This window comes from Brassica napus, chromosome A5 (assembly GCF_020379485.1).
Source record: "Brassica napus cultivar Da-Ae chromosome A5, Da-Ae, whole genome shotgun sequence".
Lineage (NCBI taxonomy): Eukaryota > Viridiplantae > Streptophyta > Magnoliopsida > Brassicales > Brassicaceae > Brassica > Brassica napus.
In genome coordinates this window covers 9,489,554-9,502,326 of record NC_063438.1, presented here as the reverse complement: position 1 = coordinate 9,502,326, position 12,773 = coordinate 9,489,554, and the positions used below count along the sequence as shown (strand labels likewise).

The 12,773-nt window shown below is 35.9% G+C and overlaps 1 protein-coding gene and 1 pseudogene across 2 annotated transcripts; both read right to left on the bottom strand.

Moving 5' to 3' along the window:
- LOC125608552 lies at positions 1-1,740 on the bottom strand (annotated as a pseudogene).
- An 8,708-nt stretch (positions 1,741-10,448) lies between these two features.
- LOC125609507 (putative RNA-binding protein YlmH) lies at positions 10,449-12,572 on the bottom strand. Of its 2 annotated transcripts, none has more exons than XM_048780984.1 (10): positions 12,337-12,572; positions 11,968-12,077; positions 11,757-11,888; positions 11,605-11,678; positions 11,427-11,532; positions 11,264-11,332; positions 11,116-11,180; positions 10,954-11,052; positions 10,763-10,862; positions 10,449-10,671 (listed from the first exon to the last, which is right to left on the bottom strand). In XM_048780984.1, the coding sequence occupies exons 1-10, from the start codon at positions 12,473-12,475 to the stop codon at positions 10,609-10,611; spliced, it is 957 nt and encodes a 318-aa protein (XP_048636941.1). In that variant the 5' UTR covers positions 12,476-12,572; the 3' UTR covers positions 10,449-10,608. The 2 variants fall into 2 exon arrangements, with proteins under 2 accessions (XP_048636941.1, XP_048636942.1); XM_048780985.1 differs by having other exon boundaries at positions 10,574-10,671; positions 10,748-10,862.
- Positions 12,573-12,773: the final 201 nt, after the last annotated feature.

Below are 12,773 nucleotides of genomic sequence, written 5' to 3'. Positions count from 1 at the left end.
CTCGTGAATGACTCTTTCAAAAGCGGCTCCTCCTAGAGTCTAAGAACAGCATTAGGCGGCTTAATATCCAGACACACGCCGGGCCAGCTTCCAATACCACTCTCGCCACGTTCTTCTTCGGTTGTTTCCCCCATTGCTCAGGTGCTGGATTTGCAGCTCCATCAATCAAAGCTCCCTTAACAAACCAAAGCAAAACAATGTTATTTTCAACTCATTACGAAAGACTTAAAAACTGTACATTTACAATTTACTCACCACATGATTGCTAATAGAAGCCATATATAGCATTGCAGCTTTTCTGAGATGAGCAACATCAGAAGTAGCCTGAATCATCTTCATATCCATTCTCAGCATATCATCAGTTACCTCAGAGCATCGCTGTTCAAGCAAAGCTAGTGTTGCTGGAGCAGCGTCCTTGTACCTCTTCTGAAGCTCAGACTCTAAGAAATCTCTTAAAGACCCAAAACCAATATGAGAACGGAACTTTTCTTCATCAAATCCTCCCTTGACACCCTCACGCAAATGCCTTATAACGTCCATGTCCACCTGAGATATCTGTCTGCGAAACTATCGTTTGAGACAGTGCTCCTGTCTTTAGGCAAGGCCACAAAGTAAGGACGAGTGTTCTCCCCAAGGTACCCACTAGCACTGAGGTAACGATCAACCTCACCACGATCATTAAACTCCTGCGGAAACTCAAATTAGTAAAAAGAAACATCAACTTAAGTGATTGTGTGTTCAAACACTCTAGTACCTTGAGGCGATTATCAAACTTGGAGACAACAACAATCGTCCTCCGGAAGCTTGAGTCAATCTCACGAAACAGCATCAAGCCACAGAGAAGAGCACCACTCCACACTACTCTGCTGAAGGAACAAGAGGATGCGATGTGGAGGAGAAGCCAGTGACTTGACCATCGATAGAATTCATCAGGTGTGGTCTCAGGCTCTCCTTTCTTTGCCTGCACACACAAAACCGAATTTGTTATTAATCTACCGAACCGAGCTTAACCGAAAATCAAAATCTCAATCCTCCAGAGAGAGAGCTAGAGTGTTACCTTAAGAACAAAGCCAGGAGTATCGATGATGGTGAGATTGGGAGAAGAGCATACTCAGCTCTCATCACAATCGCTTTGGCGAAACTGCAGTCTTCGTTTCTCAAAGCGCCTCCGTTCTAGACTAACCTAATCACATCCGCTACTGCTGTAGCCGAAACAATCGGACTTCCATACTCTTCCGAATCTTCATCCTAACAAAATCCAAAACTCAACACCATTCATCTCACCAAAGCCAATCGAAAGATGATAGTACCTGGAATCTACACCGCGGCTCTAACGCAGATACATCGTGGACCATCTGGAGAATCAGAGGACGGCGCGTCCCCATTTCGACCTCGCGGACGTTGAATCGGAACCCTAGGAGAGCTTCGAGAAGAGAGCTTTTGCCGTCTGATTGACCACCGATGGCTACGATCTCCGGTATCGGAAGTTTCTCACCGAAAGCGACGGCGGCTGCTTGGAGACGGTTGTAGGCTTCGAACCGTGACCTAGACTCCGAAGTGGCCGGATCCTGGGAGTGAGATTGCATCTTCGAATTAGACTGATTGTTTCTACGTGAAGACGGGGTTTTAGTGGGTGTGGTAAGGTATGAGTTTGAATTCGCCATTGACGAGGGAAAGAGTGTTCAAGATTCGCAGAGGTGAAACGTTGTGAGATGATACCGACGGAGAGCCTAAGAGAAAGTGTCGAATTTTAGATTTTGAAATTGAATAATATTGATTTAGTGGGCTTTCTTGTAGCCCATCTAATATGTTGGACAGTCGATGGAAAGTTAAATCGTGTGCTATAACCGGGAAATGCAGGAAGTATCTGATGATTTTAAACCGGTTTGGTTTGGTGTTTGATCGTAATTGTTAGTAAACGTAAATGTATCCGTTAGAAAATTATTGCTAACAAAGACGCAACGATGCACATAATAAAAGCAGAGGAGGTTTCTCTCTCTCTCTCTCTCTTCGAGGAACTGGTGAGATTCTTAGATCAGTAAGTTTCTTTTCGATTCATCTAATCTGTAGATCCTGAATTTGATTTTGATCCGTGTTATCTTGTTTGGAGTTCGCGTGCAATCCGTTGGGTTTCGTAATCGTCTTCGCGATTTTGCTTTAGGGTTTTTAAGTTTCCTAACTTCGTTATTTGATTTGTTGCAGTGATGTTGAATCTACATGGAAGCGCTTGACTCACTCGTGGACTCCCCCGTTGAGGTACTTTTCTTTTCTTACGCTAGAGTTTTTTGATCTATTGTAAAACGTGATTGTGCTTTAATTTGGAGTTTAGTTATGAATATTATCTATATCGAGATTTTAAGATCGATTATATAAAGCGAATAGGAGGGTAGATAATTATATACACATACGCAGATCTATTTGATTTCTTTCTTGTGCTAGCACCATTGTTGATTCCTTAGTAGCGTATTGTGAGAGTAAAAGATTATGTTCATGCGAATAGACATAGGGAATCAATATTGAGACTGCAGATTTGTTTTGAGTTCCAAGTTTTGTTCTTTCACCTGTTTTGACCATACAAGTAATATTTTCTCTCTGTTTTTGTTTACAGTATGTTTGTGTGGAGAAACCATCGCTGACAGATTCCATTACATCATACCTCTGGATAGAGTCACTGAAAACAATTGAAGATAAGATCGGATCTTGGATTGGAGGCAAAGAAGTAGTAGCAGCAGTAAAACAGATAAGCTCTTTTACCTTCTCTTTTACTGTTTTGTTTCCAAGTTTGAGATTCGGTACCGCACTGCCGATTCTTGCTTACTTTTGTTTTGGTTCTATCAAACCCCAAAAAGATCATAAAGCAGACACTAATCTAATAGTGTTTTGTCAGATTCTTATTTGGGGACATTGTCCCGTTGCGTGAAGCCGAGACCCTGAATTTTTTTTTGAAATCATGGGTCCTACAACTCCATTGGTTGGTGGGTAGTGCATGTCTAAGTAAACGATGGAAAGTATGACAGAATTTGTTACCCACGGCTTACAAAACACAACAAACGGCTTAAGAAAGTCTTTAGACAGAGACTGTACCCACGGCTTACAAAAACGGCTTAAGAAAAGTCTTTAGACAGAGCTTTCAATAAAGTTTTTAGACAAAGCTTGGCGGGATCAAACAAACGGCTTAAGAAAAGTCTTTAGACAGAGACTGTACCCACGGCTTACAAAAACGGCTTAAGAAAAGTCTTTAGACAGAGCTTTCAATAAAGTTTTTAGACAAAGGTTGGATGGATCAAACGACCCATGGCTTGCAAAAAACAATGTCTTTAGGCAACAAAGACTATGAATGTTTGGATGGATCAAATGTCCCGTGGCTTGCACAAAGGTCTTTAGACACAAAAAGACTATGAATGTTGGGATGGATAAAACGACCAACGGTACATCGTAAAGTCTTTAGACATAGACTATGAGTTACCCACGGCTTATAAAGTCTTTAGACAAAGTCCATGAGTTGATTAAGAGGCTTTAGAAAATATTGCTACCCACGGCTTATGAAAAGTTCTTAGACAAAGACTTTGAGATTCTTGCTACACACAGCTTATGTAAAGTCTTTAGACAAAGACTGAATCTGGCCAACACTACAACATAAAGTCTTTAGACATAAGACTATGAGTTACTCACGGCTTATGAAGTCTATAAACAAAGTCCATGAGTTGATTTAAGAGGCTTTAGAAAATATTGCTACCCACGGCTTATGAAAAGTTCTTAGACAAAGACTTTGAGATTCTTGCTACACACAGCTTATGTAAAGTCTTTAGACAGAGACTGAATCTGGCCAACAACAACTCTATGAGAAGAGTCTTTATGGAAGTCTTAAAGCCAAACAGAATTATTGCTTGACGACTTCCCACGGCTTAAAGAATGTTTCAGACACAAAGACTACCCACGGCTTAAAGAATGTTTGTTTCAGACAAAGACTAATACCCATGGCTTATGAAAAAATTTAGACAAAGACTTTGAGATTCTTGCTACACACAGCTTATGTAAAGTCTTTAGACAAAGACTGAATCTGGCCAACAACAACTCTATGAGAAGAGTCTTTATGGAAGTTTTAAAGCCAAACAGAATTATTGCTTGACGACTACCCACGGCTCTTAAAGAATGTTTTCAGACAAAGATTACCCACGGCTTATGAAAAAATTTAGACAAAGACTTTGAGATTCTTGCTACACACAACTTATGTGAAGTCTTTAGACAAAGACTGAATCTGGCCAAACAACAACTCTATGAGAAGAGTCTTTATGGAAGTCAATACTACAGCTACCCACGGCTTTATGGAAGTCTTTAAGCCAAACATAATTATTGCTTGACAACTACCCACGGCTTAAGGAATGTTTCAGACAAAGACTAGGGGTTAGTCTTAACGAAGTCTAAATGCAAAGACTATGAATTGAAACGGGTTCCCTGCTTTAACAGTACCCACGGCTTAGAAAAACAACAAACGGCTTAGACAAATTGTGATTGAACCCTCGGCTTGCAAAATCTTATAGACAAATCCTATGAATTAGTTTCTGCAGTTGTTGGATGAAAGAACGACCAACAGCTCTGGAAACGTCTTAAGGGGCTTATAAAAGGTCTTAAAGATGAAGACTATTATGAGTTGGATTGTGAAAACGACATCACGACAAGGTGATATGAATCAAAAACAGACATACTTGACCACAACTCTTAAGACAGAGAGAGTGTGAAAACAACACAGAGTATGAAAACAGACAGATGACTGACTACATGTCAGTTTTTGACTTGTTGGATGGAAAACAATGGCTTAATCCAAGTCTTAAGACAAAGATTTTGAAACAAACATTGAGTTGGTTTTGACTTGATTGTTGGGAAAAACTACCAACAACAGCTTAAACCAAGTCTTAAGACAGAGAGTATAGACCAAAAAAATTGAGTTTCTTGCTACACACAGCTTATGAAAGGTCTTCAAGATGAAGAAGACTATGAACTGGATGTAAAAAACGACTAACCGTGGATGGAAAAACACGACCACCGGTTTAATTGCAACACAAACCTACTACTTGTTGGATGGAAAAAAACTACATGCGGCTTAGAATATTCTTACACAAAGACAATGGTTGTTTGAGTTGTTGTACGGTAAACACGACTTCTAAAACAGAAACTATGAACCAAAACAATAATCATAAGGCTTAATAACCGCTAGACAGAGAAGGATCAAAAGCTGAAAAAGAGTTTAAGACAGGTTATATGAATCAGAAACAGACTCCTTACTTCACCACAAGCCTTGGCAAAGTATTTAGACAAATGGAAAACGACCACTGGCTTAAACTAAGTCTTAAGACAGAGACTATGAGCCAAAATAGAGTTTGTTTTTGGCTTGATGGAAGGGGAAAACGACCGATGGCTTAAACTAAGTCTTAAGACAGAGACTATGAGCCAAAATTGAGTTCGTTTCTGGCTTGATGGAAGAGAAAACGACCAACTGAACGGCCTAAACCAAGTCTTAAGACAGAGACTATGATGAACCGAAATTGAGTCGGTTTTTGGCTTATTAGATGGGGGAAGTGACTAACAACTTAAACCAAGTCTTAAGTCAGAGACAAATGAACTGAAAACTGATTTTGTGCTTCACTATCTAAGACTTAAAAAAGTTCTCAAATAGTGTTACCCGAGACTATGAATGGAATATAGAAAGTCTTTAGACCAAAGATTCGACTTGTTGATAGAAAAAAAGACTATGAATGTATAACACATTCATTACTTTACCACTCACAACGTAAAATTCACAAGGTAAGAATGAGGCATTTAAGTGAAGCAGAGACTGATTAATTCTGAATTTTGCAGGTATGTATGTGCTACTTCAAACTGTAGAGACTCATAGAAGATTTCAAGTGTAGCAAATTTCTTTGACAGGTATGTGCATTTCAAACTTGTTTGTAATTTAGTTGGTACAATTATGAAAATTGAGACACAAACATGAAGTAAAGATTAGTTTCATCTGTTTAGGTTTGTTCTTCAGAAACTGCTCATATCCTCATTGAGGCAAGGCTTTTCTCAGGTATATGCTTTTTCTTGACTTTACTCTTGTATAAATGGGTTTCTTTACTTACGAAAAATTTACAAGCTAAGTGATATATGCGTAGGTAAAAGAAAAGAAACTGGAAATGAATATCTAAGCTCCATTTAAGCTGACTATTCAACATTTCTATCATTGGTTTAGCTAGCATCCGTGAGATTCTAGAATTTTAATTCCTAACATATCTACTGATGAACAGGTAGATTTTCTATTTTGATTTTGGAGCATTACTTTTTGTGTTTACAGTGGTTGTAATCTCTATTGCATTTATTATAAGGTCTCTAATTTTGTCAAATGAATGTATCTTGGAGCTCTTGTAGATCAAAGTAGGTGGGAGACACTCCTGCATATTGTGGTGGTAGTTTTCTTAAGTTTCGAATGTTTCTGTTTTGTGTTATTCTCCTAACCTTCACTGATCATTCTAAATAGTGTTAATAAAACTATTTATAGTTTGGTACTTGTATGCATTATAAGGTCTCTCATTTTGTGAAATGGATGTACCTTGTAGTAAGTGAGAGCCTCCTGCAGATTTGTGGTGCTAATTTCATTGAATTTCGAATGTTTTGCTTTTGTGTAATCTCTCTCTATTGCATGTATTATAAGGTTTCTAATTTGTTGAAATGGATGTATCTTGTAGTCTCTTGTAGAAAAAGTAGGTGAGAGACTCCTGCAGATTATGTTGGTAGTTTCATTGAATTTCAAATGTTTCTGTTTTTGTGTCAATGCTCCTCCTAACCCTGAATGATCGTTCTAAACATGGACAGTGTTAGTATTCTCGTTAGTTTGGTGCTTGTATGAGCTATAAGGTTTCTCATCTTGTAAGATAGATGGATCTTGGAGTCGTAGATCAAGTTATAGTATTCTCTTTAGTTTGGTGCTTGCATCTACTATTAGGTTTCTCATTTTATGAAATAGATGTATCTCTTGTAGATTCAAATATCTGAAAGACTAGAGATGGTGGTAGTATTTTCTTTGCAACTTGAACATTATGTTTCTTTAATGGTCCGTACCCTGGGTGATCATTTTAAACATGTGAAGTGAAATCTCTACGCTGATGATTACTATGTTAGATCCTTTAAATTGTATATGTTGACTTGAAAATTTCCATGTTGTGGTATTTGTGTCTATTTGCTTTGGTTTCTGAGTCTTGTCAAAAAGTAGACATCACTTGATTTTCACAATTTATGGAATTGTTCATCGTATGCTGATGATTACACGTTACATTTATAGATTTAAATGTTGAATTGAATTTTTACTATAACAGTGATCAAAAATTCTCTGTTATATATGTGTGTCTATCTTGTGATCTCTTAGTCGTACAGAGCCGGTGAAGCTTTTAAGTTTCTATGATTGATTGATTGATGTCAAATTCAAGAAAGTAGCTGTATGTAAAGTCTAGTAGTTGTAAACATTTGAAATAGGTGCTCTGGTCTTCTCTTCTCTTCTCTTTAGTCGACTAAATGTGATGTCAGATATTATTTTCTGGAAATTATTGACTCTAGTTTTTGAACAAAATCATCCAATTTTGTGTTGTTATCCGACAAATTATCACACACTGAATTACTATTACATACTAAAATAATAAGACTCGGATGTGTTATATGATCATCTAAGGAACGGCATAATGTGATTGGAGAGTCATGCTATTGTAGATAAGATTCAGCTGTAATCTTTAACGAAAAATAAACTTAGTTGTTGTCTGTCTAAGCTAAGATCATTTGAATTTTGATGTTATAAACAGTAATGTCTTTATGTACTTTTCAGCTGTGGTAGAATGTTCTTGCATTTTGGTTAGTTTACCTATGGTGTATGAATTATTGCTTATCTAATTGCATATTGTTCTTTAGAATATAGATCTATTTTGTGATAAAAACTAAAAAATGTCTATTTGAAAGAATTGAGTTCAAAAAAAAAAAAATCTATTTGAGAGAATTGCTCTTGTATAGACTAGGTAAGGAACCCCGTGCGATATCGCACGGGAACTCATTTTATAAAAACAAATAAACCATACTTTATTATTCCAAAGTAAACCACTATGAATAATAGTTCCAAGATTATCATAGTTGTAATAATTCATCTCTAAATATTACCATCACTATTAGTTGCAATGGTTCATACAAATATAATATTATAAAATAACTAAATTATCCAAAATTAAATTATCAAAATATTTTTAGCCAATTTAAATATTTTTAAATGCATATAAAATAGATATGAAAATGAATTAAAAGATAACTCATTAACACTTTATGCCAAGTCTATAATGTTGCGGTGACTTCGCCGGAAGGAATTGTTGTTAGAATATAGATTGTTTCTTCTTGAAAAAAACAATACAAAGTTTTACTTGTTTTTTTTTTGTAACTGAACAAAGTTTTACTTGTGAAATAGAAGAAACAAATTACGTTTGTAACGACATGCTCTGTTCATGACTGAGAAACAGTATGAAAGAAAATTAAATTTATTAATCTTTGTTTGTTCACATACACACACAGTAATTTCTACATATCATGTTTTGATCTATATATAGAGATCAAAGGTTGTGAAGAAGAGACATGACTCTTAACCTAAGAGACACAACTATCCAATCTAAAGTCACGACTCGTACACACACCTTTTAATACAACATTATTACTTAGTAATATATGACAAAAAACTCAATTGCAAACTAACAAGAAGAAAAAAACGTTTGCCGGCCGATGACCACATCGATGAAGGGGGAGATGCTTTGTAACTCTCTTTTAATTCCTTTCTCTACTTCTCAAAAGCCATAAAAACCAGTGTTAAAACTCACTGTATTGATTCCAATTATCAACAAGTCAATTATGGGGCTGTTACTTGGAAATAAGGGATATTCGACAGAAGGGAGAAGAAGAAAGATGTTATAACGTGGCATCTCATAATTTATTTATTTCATTTTTTTATTTAAAAATTATTTGCTAATTCTGCTATTTAACCTTTTTTTAATGTAAATTTGTGCAACCAATCTACACTAAGTTAACGGTTCCTATATTAAGTAAAGTTAAATAATCTACCAAAAAACATACCTTCACGATTTTAAAATACGGAAGGAAGACTAAAAGAATAGAAAATGAGATGAAAAATGAATATAAATGCAAACCCAGAAGAACAACAGTATGACAAGAGAAAAAGAAACAAACTATATACATATATATATATATATATATATATATATATATATATATTTTAAAAAATCTGATTTAAAAAGTTCAATATATAGAAACCCGAAAAGGTACATCGTTTACTGCTCTAGAAGAAAGTATGTATTGTTTGAGATGAAAACTCTCTACAGAGGAATTGCGAGAAGACATAACTCATAAGAAATTTAAGAAAAAAAAATTAAAACCCTCGGAAAAAAAACAGACAATTATGACCATCGAATTGTAGCTCCTCGCTTTTTTAAAAACTATGAAAAGGTATGTTTGTTACTTTAAATGGAATGTGTTGTTCGAAAAATAAACTATTCAGAGAAGAGTTGCCAAATATTATTTTCTTGATGACATAAATATCATAGCAAAAATATCTTTTATCCCTTATATCATAAAAACAGAAAAATCTGACCGTTAAATTGAAAAAAAAAATTCCTATAAAAGAAGAAGATGTCACCGAGTATAAAATTTTGGTTTGCTATTATATATATAAATTCTAATAATTATAAAAAGAAACAAATTGAGATATTTTAACTATTTTTTTATGAAAAGACACGACTTTTATAATGAAAAGATACAACTCTTAAGATTGAGTTTTTTTTAATGAAATAACACAACCTTGGAATTAATTGGGAATACACAATTTTTATAGTGAAAAGATACAACTTAAAATTAATAGATTTCATTTTTTATGAAGAGACACAACTTTTATAATGAAAAGATACAACTCTTAAGATTTCAGTTTTTTATGAAATGACACAACCTTTGGAATTAATTTGGATTGCTATTATTAGTAGATTGATTTCTCGACTCTTTCGATCATAAATTTACTCTTGTACGTTTATCATAAATTATATGCAACTAAAAGTTGATTGGTATTTCGTATGGAGGATAGCCAGGGCCGGCTCAACACTGCTAGGGGCCCTAGGACAAAAAAAAATTTTTTACTCTCTAAAATTATATAGAGAGATAATGTTTAAAATTTAATCATAATATTTTGTATATTTTGTAATGAAAATAAAATCAAATAATTTTGGGCCCTTTTCAATTTTATGTATTGTATTTATAATTTTTTTTATATATAAAAATATAGATTTATAAAAAAATTGGGCCCCTTATTTATCATTACACGGAGGGACACGGATTCGGACCCGGGGCGGTCGCACCGCTTGTCCCCCTTGTAAGCCGGCCCTGAGGATAGCTGAAGATTAATTTATTCCTTTCAACTTTACTATGATTCTACAAAATGTCAAGATACAAATAATAAAAAAGTAAATATCAATTTATGAGAAGTAGAAGAAGAAGAAGTAAAGAAGAAGTAAAGAGCCTTTGATAACTTGTTACAGCTTCATTCTAGAGATATCTGATGATTTCAACTGCATATTTCCCTTTTTTCGTCTCGTTGATCTCTCCAATCTGTGCATTAAAAGTTTAAAACACCAATTAACTCAAAACATTAACGTTTTTGAAACCAAACACTAACTAAACTCACTTCTTACAGTCTTACCTTGAGTCTCCCTTTCCCGCTAACAGAGACAACATCACCAGTCTTTACCGTGGTTCCGTTCTTGGTAACCGTAGCCCAGTTAACCCGAACGTCCCCACTACTGCGAGGTAACAACAAAGAAGAATGATCTTTTTTTCTCAGCAAACATGAGAATGCAATGGAAGATCAAAAAGAAAAGAAAGCTAATTTACCTAATCAGATCAACTAGCTTTGACCGCGAAATCTTGAAACCAGCACTAGCTACTGCATCAATTCTCAACGAGGCTTCCACCGTTTTGAATGAATTAGTCCTAACAAAACAAAAGAATCAAGCCAAAGCAGAAACTCTTTTTGAAGGTAAAGAAGAATCATACCTAGGAGGTTCGTATTCAAGAGCAAGCAAAGGTATCTTACTACAAGTTACAGAAACATTCCCAACCTATATATGACAGATTCATTATCATAAGATCAGAGTACTGCTGATCCGAGATCTTGGTTTATGGGTTATATAAATAATCTAACCTTGTCGAGAGCTGAAACAATAAAGTCAACTAGTTCAGGAACTATCAGGACCTGAGCTCCTTTTTCTTCCTTCATTACCATCAAAGTAAAGTAGCCAAAGAAACAATGTTAATGGGAGCTGAAGAATGTTTGTTTATACAGAGAATCATTCAGATGTTATAACCTGAATCAAGATATCCCCAAGCTTGTCCCTGGTGATTCCAGTGCCAAGAATCGCTCCAAGGAAGTCGCCATGAGAACAAGCTTGAAACCCAAGATTCCCTGTGATGCTAGAAATTGAAAAAAAACAACATACTCAGACAAGAACAAAGCTCAAGAATTCATGAACTTGGTTGTTGTACCTCAAAGCTGCAACTATATCTGGATCATTGGTTAATACATCAGGATGTCCAACCGAGATCCTACACCGCTCAGCCTAAGACAAAAGCACAATTCCAGAGCTTTAAGGCTTACAGTCTCAGAGGAAACATATACTTAAAAGGTGAAAAATTACCTCAGGGTAACCGCCCTGAGCAACAACTGCAACATCAGCAAGCTTTCCCAAGACTGAAACTGATTCCTTAACAACAGGTGGTGTGAGAAAATCTGTGTGAAGAACTTCTCTTCTTGATGTTGCGCGTCTCGCCTACAACAAACCCCCCCCACGAGAGAATGAGACTGAAACAGAGATAGACTTCAAAGGATAGACAAAAAAGGGCCAATACCATTTCAAGGATGTGTTTGACTTCCTTAGCAACAGCTTGGTCTCCAACTCCTTTGAGGACAAGCTCTACATCTCCTTTCATTGCTTCTGCAACGTGGCATCTTCTCAAAGCTGCAATTTTTATTCGTGGGGTTACAATCAAGATAAACAACTTTTGATTGAATCTAAGTAACTAGAAGGTTCAGGCTCATACGGTTAGTTAGTTTGATGATAAGCATTGCTCTCAATTAAAGTTCCTAAATTTCCAATTAGTAAGAAGAATCAAATTGAGGGTGTGAGAATGATGATGTTGAATCTAAAATATCAAGACTTTATGACAGAACACGAAGTAACATAACAGAACAAAGATAAGTTGTTATGGGAAATGAACCTGAGTGTCGGAGAGGCGACCAAGGAAGGACTGTGTGATTGTGAGTTGGGTGAAGATAAGAAGAAGAAGAGGAAGCTGCGACTGTTCGAAACGCTTGTCTCAGAACGAGCCATGGAGGTGCGAAGCTGGTGACAGCCATAGCTTCTCGTTCGTTTCTGAAACACTCGGCCCGCTTAAGGAAGGAGAAGCCTCTAAGTCCACTAGAAGGTTTCTCAACGTAAAGGATAGATTTAAAAACACTGTCTGGGACAGAAGGTTCTCAACATTAATACATATCACAAACTCTGTGTGGCTTAGGAAGATCTACAAGCTTTGTTTATGCTGAAGATTCATGAGGTAAGGTCCCCTTTCATTCCAGGTATACACAATCTGAAGCTATACAAAAAAAAAAAAAACTAATAGTAGAATGCTTTTTGATTCCTACGACTCAACAAAGA